Raw genomic sequence first — 22,697 nt, 5'->3', positions numbered from 1 at the left:
AGATTTAACCAATGGATATTGGCAAATACCGCTACATAGCGAATCCCGACGATATACGGCATTTCTTTATAATTCAAAATTATACCAATTTTGCAGAGTACCCTTTGGCCTCAAAACCGCGGGTAATGGTTTCATTCGGGCACTCAATCTAGCCTTCAACAATGAATTTTCGGATTTCCTGACGCCATATATCGACGATTTGTTAATTACTTCACATAACTCTAAGGATCATTTGCAACATCTCGATTTAATTTTCACCCGCCTGGAAAAATATAAATTCACATTAAGACTGAGTAAATCGCTATTTATCCAGGAAACCATCCCATTTTTAGGATTCATTATATCTCGGACCGGAGTTTGTCCTGATCCTAAGAAACTTAAGATAATCACTGAATTTCAAGACCCTAGCAATAAGCGACAGTTACAACAATTCCTAGGTATCTGTAATTACTACCGTCAATTTTGCATGCAATATTCTAATTATATCGACCCATTTAGGGAACTCTTAAAGAAAAACACTGCGTGGTTGTGGGAGGAAAAACACATAAAAGCCTTCCAAGATTTAAAGGACAAGTTTCTTAGAACCATAACATTGAATCATATCATTCCAAACGCACCGTACAAAATACAAACCGATGCCAGTGATAGGGGGATTTCCGGACTTTTATTTCAAACCTGTATAGATGGAAATAATTATTTGATAGGATTGGTTAGCCGTTGTTTAACTCAGGCAGAAATAAATTATACAACGACCGAAAAAGAGCTACTCGCCATTGTATATACAATAACCAAATTTAGATGTCACTTAATTGGTAACGAATTCCAAATAATTACTGACCACAAGGGTCTTTGTTTTTTGAATAGCACGCCGTATCAGAATGCCAGGCTTATACGGTGGAGTTTATTGCTCCAACAATATGATTTCAAAGTTACTTATTGTGTTGGACGAGATAATTTAGTGGCTGACTTCTTTAGTCGCAATCCCGATTCAAAATTTTACGAGCAAAATGACGAAAACATAATAATATCTGAGCTAAAGGCAATTCGTAATTTATCGAACCATAAGCACAAATCTAAAATATCAACGAAATCCATTAATCATGTAACAGTCAATTTAGCATTACCTCCCGAATTTAAAGAGTTGGGAACATGGCAAAAGGACGACCCCACAATTAAACTTAAGTTAGACGAACTTGAAAAAGGAATAATTGACAATAGATATCAAATTAATCATGACGTGTTATTTACCAGTAATGGTATTGATGATCATTGGAAGGTCGTAGTTCCCGAAAACTTGATTCAGAAACTCATCGATGCAGTGCATAGTAAATTAGGACATCCAGGAGTATATAAAACCATACAACATATGAAAACCTATTATTATTGGAGAAAAATGAATGACTACATTAAAAAGTTCGTTTTAAATTGCGATTTATGCCAGCGAGTAAAACACCTCACATATAGCATGGAAGGCGAATATAAATTGGTAGAAGCAGATAAACCAAATGATTTAATAACGATTGATTTTTACGGACCCTTGCCACGATCCCTGGGCGGTGTGTCATATATATTCGTAGTATTAGATGCGTTCTCCAAATATGTAACGCTGTATCCAATTAAACGTGCCACTACTCAAATATCATTGAAGAAAATTATCGATAATTATATACCTAGACACGGAAAGCCTAACAGGATTCTATCAGACAACGGGACTCAATTTACATCGAGCGCTTGGAAAATAACATTGGAAAAACTTGGTATTAAAGTATGTTTCTCGTCCATTCGTCACCCGCAATCTAACCCAACCGAAAGAATAATGCGGGAACTCGGAAAATTTTTTAGAATTTATTGTAGTGATAAGCATACGAAGTGGGCAAAACATATAACTCAGATAGAAGAGATCCTTAACATCACCACTCATTCCACCACAGGCTATACGCCGTATGAATTGCAATTCGGTGTTAGTCCTATCGATCAGATAATGAAAATAATAAAATTTCCACAATCAACCGAGACACCCATCGAAACTAAAATATGCATAGCAAAAGACCGAATAAAAAGAAAATTTCATAAGCGTTGCGTACAACAGAAGGCAATTTCTAAAATAAAACTTTCAATCGGAGACCTGGTCTTGATAAGAGTGCCTATGCAGTCAAGCGCGCTAGACAAAGTTACTAAAAAGTTTTTCCATCTTTATCAAGGCCCATACATAATAACTAAGATCATCGGGGTAAATACATATAGGTTATCCGAAGTCAACGATCCAACTAATATGAAAGGTGCATATAATAGGGTAAATTTAAAAAAATATTATCAGGTTGCTGTTGAACAAACGTTTTCAGAGTAGTTTTAAGTTAATACGACGAACCTGCTGCTTCATTGCTCTACCACCGCCTCGCCGCTACATTTATTATATACAGACATAAGTTTTAAGTAATAAGTATAAGTATGACGATATCACCTGTGAACGATAAACTAATAATGCGCTATATTGTAATGTATGCGAGAATGAATGTTTATCTTTAATAATTGTCTGACAACCCTAATGAAAGATAAAAGGGGGATAATGTAACGATATTAGATTTGAAATTACCGCTGTAGGTATAGCGACGCCTGAGTCAGCTAATGATCAGTCAAAATAACGACTCACCTTTGAAAATATCCGAAGGAACGAAAGGATGACACTCTGGGGAAGACAGTTAACAGGAAAGGACGTGACTGGTATTTTTCCTGTCTTTATTAAAATTTTGATAAAACGTGTTTCTAAACTAAATCCAGTGCGATCCGCTAACTATAATAAAAATAAGACTTATTAATATACAAAGCAGTTATCTAAAAACATTAAATTTCACGAATACAACAATATTTTCAACGACAAAAGAATATATAAAAACTTAGAGAGTAAACTCATCAAATCACACAACAGCATATCGCCATTTGAACCATCGACGTCTCAGGATGAAATTCTAATTCCTTGGAGGACCTGAAATTGAAACTACCAGCAATAATTGACCAAAGGAGATTCGGGGAAACAAATTACCTAAGTACGAAGGACGCATTTTGGCCATCCATGTCCTGCTCCGCTTATCACCCTGGAAAAGAAACGAAATGATAAAGCTAAGTTCAAACCAAACATTAAGCCTATAAGAAATTAAACATAGCGATAATGCTCATAACAATATTCCCCAGAGAACATTTTACCACAACCATTTTATTTATACAATTTTAATCTAGTACTGACTATATATTTATATGTAATTACTATATACAACTTACCTACGACTTGTTGTGTTGTCTGTATCTGTGAAGATGTGTGATGGATGAATGTTTCGCGCTTTTTTTTTTATGTTATTTATATAAAACAAAGAATCGAAAAAGTTCACAGTGAGAAGTAAAAGTACCTGAATAATAGTTTACACCATAAATCTTTATTATCATTATACTAAATATTATTGTCACCATCACTCAACCAGTAAAACTTGTGATAAAATATAAAATACTACACAATGGAACGCGGTGATGCGTCGAATCCTTTGGAAATAGAGCGACGACGAGAGAGACGGAGGGTTGCACAATTCGAAGAAAAAATCCATTTGGAAAATTTCCAGGAGGGTCAAAGTGCACCTGCAGGTCCCTGTGCAGCCCAGGTTTTCCGTGCAGGTATATAACACCCAGTAAACCTACAGAACATCAGTACTGTGTGAGAATTCGTCAAGAGCAGTCGGTGTTACACGCTTAGTAAGCATCTTTGGTGTAGCTCTCAATTGATTGTTTCTCGCAATAACTGCGACGAGTGGAGGACGGTGCGCGTCCACCTTAGGATAACGTGTTTCAATTTTGGTTTGATGCCGTTAAATTTGGTTTAAAGTTTCAAATAACTTTTGGCACTGTATTGAGAATTCGGTGAATAATATACACCAGATTTATGCCTAGTATGGTAATAATAACAAAGTTTCGCAAGATTGTTCCGCGAATACGATAGGAAAAAGTCTAGGGGAGGAGAGAGCGAGATAGAAATACGGAACTCGGCCCCTCCGCACAGCCGAAAGAACAGTAAAAATGCCAGCGCAGACAGACGACGCCGACAACGAGATACGGGTGAAAATCGTTCACAACGGGGAGGTGCAAATCACGTACGTTGCCGCGGGCTTTGGAATGTCGATGGATGCTCTTCGCGAAGAAATGCGTGGAATTTGTGGATTCGGAGCCGGATCTCGATGGGATCAACTCCAACACGACCAATTTACAATGAAATGGGTGGACGAGGAAGGTGATCCCTGTACGATAGGGTCACAATTGGAACTGGATGAGGCCCTACGTTTGTACGAGCTCAACAAAGACACGGAAATTACGATACACGTTTTCCCGAATGTACCTGCCGCGCCAGGAATGCCATGTGAGGGAGAGGACAGGAGTATCTACAGACGCGGAGCACGCAGGTGGAGAAAACTTTATCGTGTCAATGGTCACATATTTCAGGCGAAACGTTTCAACCGGCGAGCGTTTTGCGCGTTTTGCCAAGATCGGATCTGGGGATTGGGAAGGCAAGGTTTCAAATGTATTCAGTGCAAACTTCTCGTTCACAAAAAGTGCCATAAGGTAGTTGGTAAGCCATGTTCCAGCCTACACTCGTTGCAAATAGCGGAATCACTCGCATCGGATAGAGACGGTGACCAACAACAGTCGGATTCTAATCATTGCCCTCCTGCGGTACCACCATATGAGGAATTTCCGGAACTGGCAACGGTCGACGACCATTCTCGCAACCGGGTTCCCGGCGACGAGGGCGAAGAATTACCCCTGGAAGCCGGCGCGGGTGTGGACAACATGCGCGAAATGCAAAGGCAATATTCGTTGAGTGACTTCGAACTGATTAGAGTTATCGGTCGTGGTTCTTACGCGAAGGTATTGCTGGTTGAGTTGAAACGCACGCGGCGAATTTACGCCATGAAAGTTATTAAAAAAGCATTGGTAACGGACGACGAAGATATCGACTGGGTACAAACGGAAAAACACGTTTTTGAGACTGCTTCGAATCACCCGTTCCTCGTTGGTCTTCATTCTTGTTTCCAAACTCCATCTCGCCTTTTTTTTGTCATTGAATTCGTTCGCGGTGGCGACCTCATGTTCCACATGCAAAGGCAACGACGTCTACCCGAAGAACACGCTCGATTTTACGCCGCTGAGATTAGCCTGGCTCTCAATTTTCTGCATCGAAAAGGAATAATTTACCGAGATCTGAAACTGGATAACGTGCTATTAGACCACGAGGGTCACGTCAAATTAACCGACTATGGAATGTGCAAGGAGGGGGTAAGGGAGGGTGATACAACAGCTACATTTTGTGGAACGCCGAACTACATAGCACCGGAAATTTTGCGAGGGGAAGATTATAGTTTCTCTGTCGATTGGTGGGCGCTCGGAGTACTGCTTTACGAAATGCTGGCCGGCCGTAGTCCGTTCGATATAGCTGGGGCTTCCGAAAATCCAGATCAAAATACGGAAGATTACCTCTTCCAAGTCATTTTACAGAAAACAATCCGCATACCGAGATCACTCTCTGTCAAGGCAGCTTCCGTTCTGAAAGGATTCCTCGGTAAAGACCCTGCGGAACGATTGGGATGCGGTTCTTCCGGATTCTTGGACATCGCTGGACACTCGTTCTTCAAGGCCATTGATTGGGATGTGTTGGAAAAAAAACAAGTAACTCCGCCCTACAAACCAAGATTAGATTCTGACAGAGATTTGGCAAACTTTCCACCAGAATTTACCGACGAACCCGTCCACCTGACGCCCGATGACGCGAGAGTGATAGATAAGATCGATCAAAGTGAATTCGAAGGGTTCGAGTACGTGAATCCGCTACTGATGTCCCTGGAAGACTGCGTGTGACGAAAACCACTTTTCTTCCTGCAAACAGGACTGCAGCGACCCCGATTCATTCATGACTCGCAGGATAGGTCAGCAACGTTTCAGCTCCCAACTCTACCCCACATGACGTCCGACTGTCGCGTCGTCATCGTTATCGCAATCCGAACAATATGATAATGATGCCGTTCTGCCGAAAGAACTAACATATAGTTGCGTATTTCAAAGACTCAAGTAAAATGCTGAAATCGCCGACCTCATAGAGTATCTGATCGATGATAAAAAAAACCACTAAATACAAGAGACAATATTGATGCTAACGAATTCAAAAATTCTAAAAGTTGATCATAAACAATTCTGAAGGTTCCTGAGAAATCTCGAGTGTTCAAGCGGGATGAAATAATGAAATTCGTAAAAAATATTCAGCTTCAAAGGTTGGTATCCACATTCGTTTTCACCAATTACTCAATTATTCTGAATTCTTGTTTCTCGGTGATTGAAGGTTATTCTTGTATTTGGAATATGTGGCGCTCTTAGATGTGACGAAATCACGAACCGCAGAGTGCGGGATATCGAAAGTGTTGGGAACGGGTATCTCGTTTTAATCAACCAAACTGAACCTATAAGCTTCGCTAATTTATAATCGGAGAACGGTTTTATGGCAAAATTGAGCAATACACTTCAATGAGACCAAATGAATCACTCGCCGATAGATTTTCCATCCAGTATGCCAATGTAAAATATGAACGTCGAGTCATTGGCAGCAATATAATTCGAGAAACACCTCAATCTATAGCTTCATATTTGAACTAACTGGATCCCAAACTGAGCAACGCTTTTATTCGACCGTGAGAGTGGAAATCATCCCATATAGTACAGGGCTGCTTTTCCATTCATTTAATTAGATTATAGATATTGCCCGTACGTTACAAATAATTTGAATGTACGTACTCGAATCTAATTCTTCATCGGATATTCGAATGGTACTTGTTTTTTCATAAATATCTTATTCACGAATACTTTACTCATTTACAGGTGATGACGAACATTCGATGGAAAAGAAGCAAAAAATTCATGAGCGCAGAAGTCACGCAGCTGTGTCTGATGCTCTATCTCAGTCTCAACCACAGACTAGACATGTTCAACTAACAATGAAATAACAATTGCAACCTACTGTTACGTCGTGAGGTTATTCATCTGTCTACCGGGTTATCGACCGAGTTCGGACGTGAAAATGTTGCAGAGGTTCTGCCCTTTCTATCTTTCGAGTCTGTGATGGTCAATTCGTCTGGTCGATACGTTAACACACAACCGATTTACCACGTTACCGTAGTTAGTTAGGCTTGTCAGCAGCCTACTACTGTTCACAGTTGGAATAAAAGGGTGTTATCGATGGTAATTGAAAACAGTATTTATTCGTTCGTTTCAGAATTAATGTTCCTCAATCATGAAAATGATTGGTATCGTTCTACAACAAAAATAAGAAAATCAGTTTCAAAACTGAGTTGAGAGTTACGGGGTAAAAACAGGATTTTGAATTTTGCTGATCACAGATTTCCGTGTTAATTAGAGTTTAAAAATGATCATCCGAAAATGAGTCTTCGAGGGATGATAGTTCAATAAGATGAGTATTCAAAAAAAAATGAAAGACGGTGGAGCATGATGCTGGGTTTTATATGACTTCATTTGGTGCGGCTTCCAGAGGAGTTAATTTTTAAATAACCGCGTGGTTTCTTGCTATTGGTTGTTTGGAGTTTTAAAAAAAGATGCTCTATAATAAGGATGCTGAGATAAGGACAACACGAGGGCTGAGGGGTGGTCCCTCGTAAACGAGCGTTGGCATGAGTTATCGAAGATTGGATGCATCAGTGTTTTTCCGTTTTTCTGGGACTACATGTCGCTGTCGAAAGCGAGTGCTGCTGCATGCTTGAGGAAACGCACATATGTAATACTCCCATATATGTGATACTCCATCATCGTTTCATGTTGACTGATAATTCTTGTGTCATTATCGTCCTCACAATTTGCTGTTGCCGGAGAAATAAGTAAACGGTTGCCAATCACGTTGTATAAGTTAATATTAAAAATCAGAAACGGATTTTTAACTCAAATATTAGGATTAAGGAGTTTCGGAATGAATTTCTTATTCGAATGACAGAAATAAAAAATTAACAATTGATTTTTCATTCGAATGATATACTTAAGGATGAAAATAATATTGTATTATTTAGTTCTTATTCTGACAGTAACAATTAGGATTTAGTTTTTCAAACCACGTATTAGAAAATGAACATGGTCGGTATTCATTGTTATTTAATAAATTTGGAATAAACAATAATTTCAAACTTTCCGCTGGAGAATTGAAAATTCCGGAAGAAACAAGCACTGATTGGATCCAATCCGATTTTCGGATGCAGACTTTTGATCAGGTTCTATAGAGACTATATATAGTCGACAATATTCAGGTGGACATTGGTCCATGTCGGCGCACATGCATGTACGTACGTGTGTGACCAATTTTCATTGTTTAATTTCGGCGTTAAACTATCGAGTATAATTTCTGACCCGTAAGAAAAAAAAATTACAGCAATATCCTTAATAAATTATGATGTATAATTTCCGAGCTCTAAAATAATAGGAAGTTTCAGTGTAGTTTTGATTGATTTTTCAACAAATGAATGTGGGACTAGAGATTGAAAATTTCCGTTGAATCCCATAATTGAGATTCAAAGTTTTGTACTTTTTTTTTAAACTTACGATATGGAACTGAGAAACGAACGAAGCCTTATTTCAACGCGGTGGTTGGAAGCAAGAAATTATGTTATATTTTGCAATCCCACAAAATGGAATTAGAAATTGAAGAACTTTTTCATGAAGATGAAATAAAAAAAATTCACCTAGTGCTAATTCGATTACTTTCTGTATTCGCTTTTCGCAACCCCTCAAGCTACATAATTGCCAGTTTCTCGATTAACGCGTAAGATCAAAATCGGGAACGCCGCGCGCCAGCGAGAATCGATTGTGTGCGTGCTGCGACGCGCTAAATTTTTAACCCGAGCGAGTTGGACCCGGGAAACACGCACGTGCCTTCGGCGCGATATGTACGAAACTGAAAACGGAAAGCGGAACGGAAAACGGGACGAAAAGATTGTTGGGCGCCAGACGCGTTATCGCGTCACTTAACAAATTAACACAACTTACGGAATAAACGAAAGCACATTCGGCGGAGTGCCTGGCTAGGCACAGGCTGTCTAACAGCGGAATAAATGGTAGAGTGGCGTGGATTCACAACAACAATTAGGGCACAAAGAAAACAACGATAACGCAAAACAAAATTCGTAATTACGAGAGACTGTATTTTAACAAATCTGGCAAGACGTAGAGAATCGGTAGATCTACAAAAGCTCGGAAGTAACAAAATATAATTCGTTTAGCGGTAGCGGGAAATCGTTTACGGTAGTACAGAATTATAATTTAGATTTTCGGGAGGCCTAACGGGAGATTACTGATACTTTTTACGAATTGACCAAATGTACGCTAATTACGAACGGGAGAAAGGCGCGGTCTTACACGAAGCGCTTTTCCGTGGCTACCCTACGGTAACAGGGCAAATATATTTTACAAACTGATCGGGAACGTAATGGAACAAAATATTTATAGTAGGGGTAACAAATTACCCAAAGAAATTACAAATCCATACGGTAGAACATATTACATAAGTCATCAAATTATAATCAAAATACCATACAGCATCACCAGATATCACCAAGGCTTACTTAACCTAGTACTTAATTACAAAATGGCAGACTTAAGCCACGTGCAGCAAATGCACGGAAAAAACGGTAGAAGACCAAATTACAGACTCAGATCAATTATTATTTTACAGACTAAACGATATCGTAATCGGCCACGAGGTGGGCCGGGACAAGTCGCAGAATTGCCTAATTTAACAAATACTCAAAACGGACCGGACCGTACCAAATTGCAGTGGAGCTCGTACCCACCGACTTAACAAATTATAACGGGATGTGGTGGGGCTAGTACCCACCGACTTACGAAAAATATAACATAATACGCAATAATGCAAGGCAATTCCCAACCCTCACTCGGCGACTTCGTGACTCTCCCAGAAGGTGGAAAACCTTACCTCACTGAAGGAGTTCGGCACCCACTGATTTTAACTAATAAACTTTAACTAATGACTCGAGATTTCAATAAACTGTGAAACTAAAGGATGGATTGGAGTGAATCTAAGTCACAACGGTAGCGGTAGGCAAGGTGAAAACGGTAGAGATACGGTAGATGAGGAAATCGGAAAAGGATGATCTTAATTGGTACGAAAGGATCTAACGATACGTCCTGTCTGTACAACGATATGCCGCAGAGTAGGACGAGTTGAGCGCCGATGTGCAGGATCTTCTTTCTCGAAAATCGTTCCGGATTAGCGTTCCTCTCTCCTAATTAGGCCACATTGGTGTAGGGCGCAATTTTTCGGATGACAATCGAATTTGCCTATTCAGCGCTTCTCCTCTCCTCTGATGTCACCATCCATGCTTCCTCGTTGGCCGCGCTTGCTTTTGAATACTGACCGGCTGGCTGTCTGCGTTCGGAAGGCTATCTGAGGCTGCGTCGACTCAGGCACTTGGAGCCCTCGTCGTCAATAACAACATCTCTATCCTATGTCGTCTTGGGAGTCCGAACGTAGGCCTGGGCTTACACGTGCCTCGGCTCCCATATGTCCTCCTAGGCAGAACGTCATCTCGGGAGGTTACCAAGTTTTATCCAGTGATGGGATCAGTTCCGGAACGGTAGGTGTTGGTTTGGTCTGGCTTCTGGCCAGTAAGTTTCGGGACGGGAGGTGACACTACTCGATTCATGCCATCCTATACGCCGTCTGTTGCGACGCACACGCAATGATTTAGTCATAGTTTTACCTATCGAATCGCTCGCACATTTGGTCGCCAAATGTGCGAGCATATAAAACCAAAATTTCCTCACCTTTTTATGATCCTTGTACGTGATTTTCTACACTTTTTCCTCTATTGTTTCGGTCAACATACCGTTTTTCTGGAAAATCTATGTACCACCCTTCTTCAAGTCCAGCCAATCAGAAAAATCAACCAATAAAATATCCATCAATCAGTAATTACAAACAATTTCCTACCCTTACTCAAAATTCTTTCTTCACTCCCACTAACGCCAACAATCAAAATTCTATCCATTTTTTCTTCAGTATAACATCGTCCACGAAGCGATCCACAGCGATCAAGATCTTGCTGTACTCCTGAAGAATTGACTTACAATTAGTCTTTCGTCAATACTCAACCACAAACTGTAACTATTTATCAATGTTTAACTAGCAAATATAGATGTAAATATTGTATTTGTTTGGTTGACTTAACCCCCTTTAATAATACCTACGGTTTTTTAATTAAAATTGTAGACCGTATCGCGTACGCTTCGACATTAACAAAATCGTGTGAGTGTTCAGAAGACGCGTGATACATGTACATGGTCCTTCGAGCCGGATATTGAGTTATGCAAGTTACCGGTGTAACAAACGCATAGGCCCCCAAAAGCTCAAAAAACGCACGCAGTCGCGTATTTGAGCTACCAGTGCATCTTACACAACGCCCCAAATCTACAATCGAAGAGGCATTCGCACATCCAAGGGCTCCGCTCATCAAGGAACGGAGAACATCAGATTCACAAGTCATTGCACGAGACTTCCCAACGACAAGGTAGGTTCGTTAATTCAAATCGTCAATCCCTTCATCCTCACAACTTAAACCCCTTACCATGAACGCTATCGAGCCGCTGCGTCGCAGACGCGGAGCAATCCAAGCTTCCATCACAAATTTCACGAAAATCCTCGAAAAATGGGTCCAAAACCCGGACACACGTGACCCCGATTATCTTCACGCTTCGTTTGAGAGCATGCAACAGTCGTTCGACAAATTTAACGATATACAGAACAAAATCGAAGACCTCGACCAGACCGAATGCAGCAAACGGACAGAGATGGTCGAGAAATATAATAGAGCAGTAGCTAAGAGTAGAAAATTACTACGCGAGCACAATAACCACCCGTCATCGAATCTTGCAACACCAAATCAAACATCTCGAGCAACAACTCCGGGATCCGCCAATCCGACTATTTCAGTCGCAATCGCATTACCTAAATTCGACGGTTCAACTGAAAACTGGGCTTCCTTTTACGACATCTTCAGTTCACCAATTGACCAAAACGACAATCTAACTCCGGTCCGCAAATTACAATATTTAAGGCTATCCTTAACGAATAGAGCAGCTAGTGCTATACAATGCCTTGAAACTACTGATTTCAACTACGCGGTCGCGTTAGCAATTCTGAAAAAGAAATTCGAGTGTGAGCGTAAAATTCTTCGTCGTCACTGGGCCATCCTGCACGATTATCCTCGATTGCAGAAGGACACACCGTCTGCACTCAACAGCCTTGTCGACACCGTATATCAACACACGCAAGCCCTCGAAAATCTGAAGGCTTTAGTCTCCAACTGGGACATTCCATTAATACACCTGATCCTATCACAGGTCAGCCAAAATAGCGCGTGGCAATGGGAACTAACCCTAGAGGACGATAAGATGCCTTCCTACAGAAGTCTGCTAGAGTTTCTAGAGAAACGAGCAAATTGCTCTGATTTTGTTACCCACAATGGGGCAGTTACTAACGGACATAAGAGTATGGCACAGAAACCTGTAGAATTTCAGAACAAGAGAGGGAGGACTCCCCAAAATCTACCCCAAGCTCAAGCGTTTGCAACTACAAATACTGCGTCGTGTCCATTTTGTAACGAGGAACATCGCATCTACGCGTGCAGCCGCTTCCGTACCTTATCGATAGAAGAGAAACAGAAGGCGATTAACAAGGCAAAACTTTGCGTCAACTGTCTCGGAAAAGGTCACGCGGTCAAAGGCTGTCAGTCAATCCCATGCCGAATCTGCGAGAAACGTCATCACACCTTCCTACACAAACCTCCAGGTAGTCAGGAACCGGCCACTGAAGCCATCCCGACCACCAGCCAGGCACAACAAGGAAATATACCCCCAACAAGGGCATGACTAAGCCGAGTAGACTCTCCAACATACACACCCAACGCCATTGCTCTCGTGGTCAATTCAGCGACCAGCGATATCATGGTCACCGCGATCGTCAACGTATTAAACAATAATCACCAACCTATTCGTTGCCGAAGTCTACTAGATACTTGTTCGACAACAAACTTCATGACCGAGGCTTTTGCAAGGGTCTTGCGTCTCAAGAAAACTACCTGTTCAATATCTATTGGTGCAGTCAACGCACTAACCACGCTCGCGACAAATCTAGTTATGGCGACTATAAGATCGCCGATCAATGGCTACGAGCGAACACTCACCTTCCTCGTAGTGCCACACATATCGCAAACCGTACCACATCATCCAATAAATCGTGACGCTATCAAAATTCCGCCCAATCTGAAATTAGCCGACCCGCACTTTCATATACCTGCCCCGGTCGACTTACTCTTGGGCGCAGGTATCACCTTGTCTTTATTGTCCATCGGTCAGCTGAATCTATCGACACCTGAGGGTCCCGATCTCTACTTACAAAAGACAGGGTTGGGCTGGGTTATTGGTGGAAACGCACCCCTCACTCGACCAACAATAAGGAGCACGTGTCACGCCACTGTCAACGTTCCAAATTTTGACTTGACAAAATTCTGGGAGCTCGAGGAAGGGCCTCCCACAAGACATCGCACCGAAGGAGAGGTGAAATGTGCAGAACACTACGACCAACACACCACGTGAAACAAGCAAGGGCGTTACGTCGTAGCATTACCATTCAATGACAAAATCAAGAATCTAGGGGAATCAAAACCTGGGGCCCACAAGCGGTTAATTGCACTGGAGCGTAAACTTGACCGAGATCCGGATCTTAAGCAGCGATACCACGCAGTTTTGCAAGAGCACCTGACCCTCGGACACATGACCGCAATTGACGACAATTCAACAACAGGAGAACCGGGTTTTTACCTGCCACATCACGCGGTCATGAAGGAGAGCAGCCTCACAACCAAGGTACGAGTAGTCTTTGACGGATCGGCCGAAACTAACACGGGAATATCACTGAACGACACTCTTCTGGTCGGGTCTACTATCCAACCAGACATATTCGTCCTGTTGATTCGCTTCCGAAAACACGCCTACGTTCTGACTGGGGACATCGAGAAAATTTACCGTCAAGTCATCGTCCGACCACAGAACAGAAAATATCAACGAATACTATGGCGATCATCGACTGTTGCCATACGAACTTACGAACTCCACACGGTCACTTTCGGATTATCCGCTGCGCCATATTTAGCAATTCGCACTTTACATCAGCTCGAAAAAGACGAGAAACACCGATTCCCTAAAGCGACAAGGGTCCTCAAGGAGGATTTTTATGTCGACGACGTCCTAACTGGAGCTCCGACGATAAGAGAAGCCATCTGCTTGCAAAAGGAAATCTCACAACTACTAAGGTGCGGTGGGTTCAACATTGGCCAATGGGCAGCAAGCGATGCCAAAATCCTGGAAGAAATTCCCAGAGAAGGCGTAAATCTACACCTGAGCCTCGGAGAGCCAGCCACATTAAAAACTCTCGGGGTATACTGGAATTCCAGTACAGACTCGATCGTCTACACATTCAATGCATCTAACATTTCATCTCAAATCACAAAACGTTTCATTCTGTCCGAAACAGCGAAGATATTTCACCCTTTGGGTCTTTCAGCTCCAGTCATCGTCACCGCTAAAATCATTATGCAACGTTTATGGAGTCTGAAGCTAGATTGGGACGAATCGCTACCTACCAGTCTTCACACGGAATGGTCAGATTACTACCGACAGCTTCAAGTCATAAACAACCTCACGTTCAAACGGGCGGTCGTCCCGACCGACGCCCGGGAAATTCAACTCCATGGGTTTTGCGATGCCAGCGAAAAAGCCTATGGAGCCTGTGTTCACCTCAGAACCATCGACGACAAAGGAGAAATTCATACTGAATTACTCTGCGCCAAATCACGAGTAGCACCACTTAAAACAATCACCATCCCTAGGCTTGAATTATGTGGAGCATTACTCTTGGCTTCTCTGGCGACCAGAGTAAAACGAGAAATCCAAATGAAATTTCACCAAACTCGCCTCTGGACCGATTTCACAATCGTGCTCCATTGGATCAACACACCACCACACCAACTGAAAACATTCGTCGCTAATAGGGTTTCGGAAATTCAAGGGAAGACCAGCAGCACAGACTGGCATCATGTCCGTACACACGACAACCCTGCAGACCTTGCATCTCACGGGCAAGCACCCGAGGAATTCATACAACCTTCTCACTGGCGCAACGGTCCGTCGTGGCTTAGTCAAGAGGAACGAAGCTGGCCAACCACTGACCTTCCGCAACTCGAGGAGCTACCAGAGCAACGACAAGCGAGCTGTCTCGTCACAACAAATCAAACAGAATTGGGAATACTCAAGCGGTACTCGTCCATCACGAAATTGCAGCGAGTAATCGCATACTGCCTACGCTTCTTGAAAAAACCAAGAAACCAGGGCTTCCTCAAGGTTTCCGAATTACGATTCGCATTGAGAACCATTATTAAACTGACACAAACGGAGGTCTTCGCTGAAGAAATTAAAGGCCTCATTGGGGGGAGATCCCTGGGAGTCGAACGCAAGCTCGCGCGTTTAAATCCATCTGTAGACGAAGATGGAATCTTGCGAGTGGGCGGCAGACTTCAAAACTCATCTTTACCATTTTCCGCAAAACACCCCATTATTCTGCCCAAGAACAATCGCGTCACCACGCTCATGATTCAAAACGAGCATCAAACTCATCTTCACGCTGGAGTCCAAGCCACGCTCTACGCAATCCGTCGACGCTATTGGCCATTGGACGGTCGTAGCCAAGCTTGGAAAATAATCAAACCATGCATCACCTGCATCAGAACAAACCCCCCATTAGGAAGCTGGGTCATGGGAAACTTACCAAAATCTCGAGTTACCGAAACACGATCCTTCGAACACGTCGGAGTAGACTACTGCGGTCTGTTTTACCTCAAGGAGAAAAAATACCGCAATCGCAACAAAATCAAGGTATATGTCGCTGTGTTCGTATGCCTGTCGGTAAAGGCCACACACCTAGAAGTCGTCAGCGATCTCACAAGTGACGGATTTATCGCAGCCCTGCGACGATTCATCGGCCAACGTGGTCTGTGCACCGACATTTACTCTGACAACGGCACGAACTTCGTGGGAGCAAACAACGAACTTCGCGAATTCGTTAAGATTTTGCGCGAAGCTGACCAGCAACACAAAATCGAGAATTTTCTATCCACCAAGGGCATCCAATGGCACTTCATACCGCCGCTATCACCAAATTTTGGCGGGCTGTGGGAAGCCGCAGTCAAATCTTTCAAATTACACCTCAAACGCACCGCAGGTGCAGACCTTTTATTCACTTTCGAGGAATTCAACACTTTAGCGATAGAAATAGAAGCGATCTTAAATTCACGTCCATTAACCCCAATCTCTTCTGATTCCAATGACCCCCTGGTCCACACTCCCGGTCATTTCCTCATTGGCGATTCTTTAACGAGCCTGCGCGAGCGGGATTTCAGAGAAGTTCCCAGCAACCGTATGTCCGTCTAGTAACACATACAAAAGGTCAGACAGGATACCAATCATGATACCATAACTGACAATAGAAATAGGGAATACCCTAAAAATAATCATAGACCCGAGGCTGGAAACAGACTTCACTGTAACTATTGTAAGAAATCAGGCCATATCATTGATATTTGCATGTCAAGAGAACGTAACAATAAGTACTGCACGTTCTGTAGAATAAACGGACACATGTACAGCGAGTGCCGTACGCGGAATTTTCAGAACCAGCAGGATCTTCGACACTATCCTTTCAATCGTAACTCCCAAGATACTCAATACGATCAACACGACGGGCGACGCGATCAACCTAACCGCGCATCTGATGTCGCACGATCAAATGACCACCCGAGAGTCAGTGGTCAATCGAATCAACCCGCTGGCAGAACCGATGATCGAATCTACAACCGGTCAAATTTCAGACATAATACACCGAATCGTCAGCAGTACAATAGTAACTTCCAAAATCAGCCGGGCCACAGGCAATCAAATCACCATCGCGGTAGATACGCGCACGTGAGCACCGCACTGTAAAACGAAATAGAACAAAATTGCTATCCCGAAGATTTAAACGAATCACGGGATCGTCGCGTGGAAGCGTAGACGGCCCGAACCGGGGAGGAGCGTCCGAACTCGACAGGAGAATATTTTTCGGCTCACCAATAATTACCATAGAGTCCAAGCAAGTTCGTGGAAAATCCGCGAAGTTACTAATAGATACGGGCGCGAATATAAATGTGATTAAAGTCGGAGTAATCACCCCAGATACACGTTTCACACCGAAAGATACATGCCTCATCAAAGGAATAGGCGAAGGTTCCGTAGAAACACTAGAAAGCATGGACTTAGAATTTGCGGGAACTAGACACGAATTTCACCTAGTACATAATCAATTCCCAATTATGGAAGACGGAATCTTAAGCGCGGATTTCTTACGCTCCGAGAATGCAACTGTCTGTTTTGAAAGAAACCGAATCTTCTCACAAAACACGGGCACAATCCCACTCACCTACCGACGTCAAAATGCCAATATCAATACTTATCGCATTTTAACAACATCCTTAATATGTACTCCAAAAGTTCAGATAGCAGCACCGTAGCTCAAAAACGATACCAATACACTCTTGCTTGAACAGGAGCCGACATAAACGTCATCAAGCTCGGTATGGTAAATCCTAACGCATATATGCGACCAGATACGGTGACAATAACAGGTATGACACCCGAAACGGTACACACGTTGGGAACTTCAGATATCCAAGTCGGTAAATCAACATATGAGTTCCATTTAGTAAATGACTCGTTTCCAATCAAAGAGGCGGGTATTGTGAGCATGAAATTTCTACGGGACACCAACACCGCAATTTCGTTCCCGATGAGCAAGGTAACATGAGACAACAATGAGACACTAAAAATTTTAAACGAAGAAACTATATCGATTCCCCCACGATCCGCGATTGTGATACCGTTGAAAGTGGCAAAATCGTCACCAAAAACAGGAATTATCAACAAATTAGACCTAGGCCCTGATATTTTTTTAGGTAATGCAATCGTAACAAGTAGGCAAACGCTTATGCGATGAACTCGAGCGAAACAGCTGTTGAGATAAGAAGGCCTACGGTAACTTTAGAAGAGGTACACGAACGCAACACAAGCAACTCACCGACACAAAATCGCGGTAGCATACACACTAACAAACCCCATATACTCCAATTCGCACCTAACTATGATGCGAAGCGTCTCGACATCCTCAAGCAAAATCTTAGATTGGATCACCTGAATGAGGAAGAGAGGCAGTCTGTAATTGATCTCACTTCCGAATATAATCATTTATTTTTTTTGCCGGGCGATAAGCTGGGCTCGACGAAGCTCGTTCAACACACCATACCAAGAACCGACAACATACCCATAAACACGAAACAATACCGTTACCCCAAACAACACAGAGCTGAAATCGAAAAACAAATAACCAAACTCATTGAGCAAGATATAATTAAGCACTCATCCTCGCCTTACAACTCACCCGTGTGGGTAGTCCCGAAAAAAGCCGACGCACATGGCGAAAAGAAGTGGCAAATGGTAATAGATTTTCGTAAACTTAACGAGAAAACAATCGGCGATGCGTACCCACTTCCAAACATCGTCGACATTTTAGATCAGTTAGGCTCGGCAAAATACTTCTCTACATTCGATCTGGCATCGGGCTTTCGTCAAATCCCCATGCACCCTACTGACAGTGCGAGAACCGCCTTTTCTACACCTCATGGACATTATGAATACAACCGAATGCCATTTGGGCTAAAAAACGCGCCCTACACCTTCCAAAGACTAATGAATCAAGTCCTTCTAGGTTCGTTTATTTAGACGATATCGTTATTAATGCCGGATCAATAGAGTAACATGGAATCAAATTCAAAAAAATGATGAGTCGACTAGAAAAAGCTGGACTTACTCTACAACCCGACAAGTGCGAGTTCTTGCGAAAAGAAGTCGCATATTTAGGGCACATAATAACACAAGACGATGTCAAACCCAATCCAGATAAGATAGTGGCTGTGAAACATTACCCAACTCCTAAGAACCCCAGACAAATCAAGCAATTTTTAGGCCTGATCGGCTACTACCGTAGATTCATTCCTGATATGTCCAAAATAGCAAGACCCATTACCAACCTTCTGATAAAGAATATCCCATTTCTCTGGACCTCAGAACATCAACGAGCCTTTTAAAAACTACGTGATACATTATGCACCGAACCCTTATTACAATACCCAAACTTTGATAAGCCTTTCGTATTGACAACTGATGCTTCAAACTATGCAATAGGCGCTGTACTTAGTCAAGGCAAAATCGGAAAAGATTTACCAATAGCTCACGCATCCAGAACGTTACAACCCGCAGAAATCAATTACTCAACAACAGACAAGGAACTCCTAGCAATTATTTTTGCAGTGAAACATTTCAGGCCGTACCTGTACGGACGGCAATTCACCTTAGTTACCGATCATAGACCACTTGTCTGGCTAAATAACGTTAAAGACCCCCACCTCCCGGTTATTGCGCTGGCGCTTGACACTCGATGAATACACTTACAATATAGTATACAAAAAGGGCACGGCAAACTCAAATGCGGATGCACTTTCCCGAAATCTTCCGCAAGACTCCACCCAAATTTTTCCTATGGACGGTAAACGTCTCCGGTCAGAAACAAGCACCGCGGCAGATGAAAGAAATAAGCAACAAAAAATATCACACCAATATCCGCGTCATCCTCGACAGACCTCTGACGACTCTACAAATCCAGCACCAACTAAACAGCCAAGAGTAGAAAACACGTCCGCTAACTCTTTGCCATCAAATGTAATAAGCTTAAAATCTCCCGCATCAGATGATTCAAATATCGAAATAACCGCGACACACCCTAACGTCGATAAATACTATGAAACAATCAAGCGCTTTCCGAAACCTCGTACGGCACATCTCTCAAGCAATTCAAACCCGCGAAATGAATTTCCAACAATAAACAAACCTTCAAAACGCTTTCGAAACACAGAATCTTCAAATAGTCTAGTTCCGAAGAAGAAATTCACAAAGTCACTACACTCTTCGGACTCAACGGACGAGTCTGAAACGGTCTCGGCTCCGGAAACCACCAGACATTACAAGCGCTTCCGAAATACGGAATCATCGAATAATCCGACACCGCGAAAGAAAAATGTGAGACCACCAGATCTTGCCGACACTGCAAACGACTCCGACTCAGAACTGTTCCCAGTTAAAACAGCACCCCTCAATCGAAAACGATTTATAATTATGACAGTCGTGTTGTTGCGACATGTCGCGACATGAGCGTAAGGTTTCTGGGGCATTCTTATGAAGACGAGTGTGGGAGATGTCGCTACGAGCCGTTAGGCGAGATTTACATTACCAACAGTAAAAAACCTAAATAGTACACTTAAATAAACTAGAATTAGCTTATATACGGACTGAATACCAATCACTCCCTTAGAACTATCGCAGGCAACCACAATAGTCAGATGTGGCACATAAGAACATCGATTATAACATCCTCACCTCGACACAATCAGCTACAATATAACACGCGATACACGCCCGAAGGCACTTCCACCACCTTTGCCCACCGTAGAACCCGAAATAAGGAAACCTAAGTACCCGAAAGTACAATCATCAACCTTTACTAGAGTCGGAAAACACCCTCTAGAACTCCGGGAAATCAGGGCAGATTATTGAATGCATTCATGTAAAAATCAATTGTATCGCCTTAGAGATTAAGATAGTCATAAGCTCATGAACATCATGAATGTATTGTGTTATATCTACAGTCCCGGACAAAATTAAGTGGACAGTCGTAATTATCAACAAAAATCATTTATTACTTTGACAAGAATCATTTTTGCGTAAAAATCTACACTCACTTTTCACAGAATGATACTCAATTAAACCGAATGAATAAGTATCATATTTAGATGAAATAATATAGATAAGTTTGTCGTTCTAGTTAAAAAAAATCTCAAATTATGGGTGGACAAAATTAAAAGGACATTATTCGGATTTGTACGAAATCATAAAATAACATAATCCAAAATCAACGGTATGGATATTTAATACTTAGTATTATTGCCTTTAGCTTTGATGACTGCTTCTAACCTTTAAGGAATGCTTTCAACCAATTTTTTCAGATAATCACAGTCAATTTTCTCAAATTCCATCTGTAGTCTGGACAAAATTTTTTTCTTATTACGTCGGTACTCCAGAGAGATCGTTCCATCCAACAAACTCCACAAATTTTTGATCGGGTTAAGATCTGGACTCTGTGGCGGCCATTCGAGAACTTCAATCCCACAATCTCTGAAGAACTGTTTCGTTTTTTTAGCAGTATGTTTGGGGTCATTGTCTTGCTGAAATATGAAATTCTCTTCCATATCCATTTTCAATACCGATTCCTCCAAATTCTCATTCAAAATATCGATATATTTATCAGCATCAATAATTCCTTCAACGGAAGCTAGATTTCCTACCTCATGCCATGAAAAACACCCCCAAATCATGATTGACCCACCTCCATACTTTACAGTAGGCGTAACATATTGCTTTTTTAGGGCTTCATTTGGCTTTCTCCAAACACGTTCTCTTTTTTTTTTATTGAGTAACTCAAATTTATTCTCATCACTCCAAACTACCCGCTTCCAGAAGTTTAAGGGCACATTAACGTATTTTTTTGCGAAACTCAATCGTTTCTTCTTGTTCATTTTACTAATATGTGGCTTACGCACTGCTGCGCAGCTCACCAGGTTCGCTTCTTTCAATCTCCGCCTTACAGTTTTTCAACTGATATCTAGTTTCAACTGTTCGACTATTTTTCTCGATATTACGTTTGGATTACGTCGAGCTTCTCTTACAATTTTTCTTTCACCGTAAGAATTAGTTTTGCGCTTTCGTCCACGACCGTGTAAGTTTTCAATGGTTCCATGTTCCAAATACTTTTTGTAGATTTTTTCCACTGCACTCTTTGAAACTTTATATTTCCCAGCTATTTTTCGATAACTTATATTATTTTTGACGTCTGATATAATAAAATTTCGAATCTCTGTGCAGATTTCCCTTTTTTTTCGTGGCGGTATTGATGTAATCTTTACGAACTCGATTATTGAAAGTCATAATGCGTACTAAACTCATAACATTGTTGTTCACCTTATGGTTACGAGTGTTGACATTCATGAAGGTCGATATACATCTCACAACAGAATCAAAACATAGAATTCTGTACGTGTCCACTTAATTCTGTCAACTTGAAATTTTTCATCATTTCGATCTTGATCGAAAATTTCGTATGAAATATTATTTCCAATAGAAATGCTTGTTTGTTCATTTGAATTGAAAACTAATAGGTAGAATGAAAACAAGAAATTCCATTTTTATTGATTTTTTTTATTGAATCAAGATGACGTTCGTGGAAAAATTACGTGTCCACTTAATTTTGTCCGGGACTATATGTGAATATTAACTATTATTACCTATATGGTTGCCAAAATATCGATTAAAAATCGAATTCTTTTTCTTCCATCTTCACAAGTCTA

General features: G+C 41.7%; 2 protein-coding genes across 2 annotated transcripts; both read left to right on the top strand.

Annotated features, from left to right (window-relative positions):
* Positions 1 to 3,645: 3,645 nt before the first annotated feature.
* On the top strand, positions 3,646 to 7,588 carry LOC105685133 (atypical protein kinase C-like). Its single transcript, XM_048655130.1, has one exon. It carries the CDS (start codon positions 4,060 to 4,062, stop codon positions 5,890 to 5,892), a length of 1,833 nt encoding a protein of 610 aa, XP_048511087.1. The 5' UTR covers positions 3,646 to 4,059; the 3' UTR covers positions 5,893 to 7,588.
* Positions 7,589 to 11,667: 4,079 nt separating this feature from the next.
* Positions 11,668 to 12,969, top strand: LOC125501082. The gene has a single exon (XM_048655980.1). It carries the CDS (start codon positions 11,668 to 11,670, stop codon positions 12,967 to 12,969), a length of 1,302 nt encoding a protein of 433 aa, XP_048511937.1.
* The last annotated feature ends 9,728 nt before the right edge of the window (positions 12,970 to 22,697 follow it).

Source organism: Athalia rosae, chromosome 5, assembly GCF_917208135.1.
Source record: "Athalia rosae chromosome 5, iyAthRosa1.1, whole genome shotgun sequence".
Lineage (NCBI taxonomy): Eukaryota > Metazoa > Arthropoda > Insecta > Hymenoptera > Athaliidae > Athalia > Athalia rosae.
This window is presented reverse-complemented; position numbering and strand designations above follow the sequence as displayed.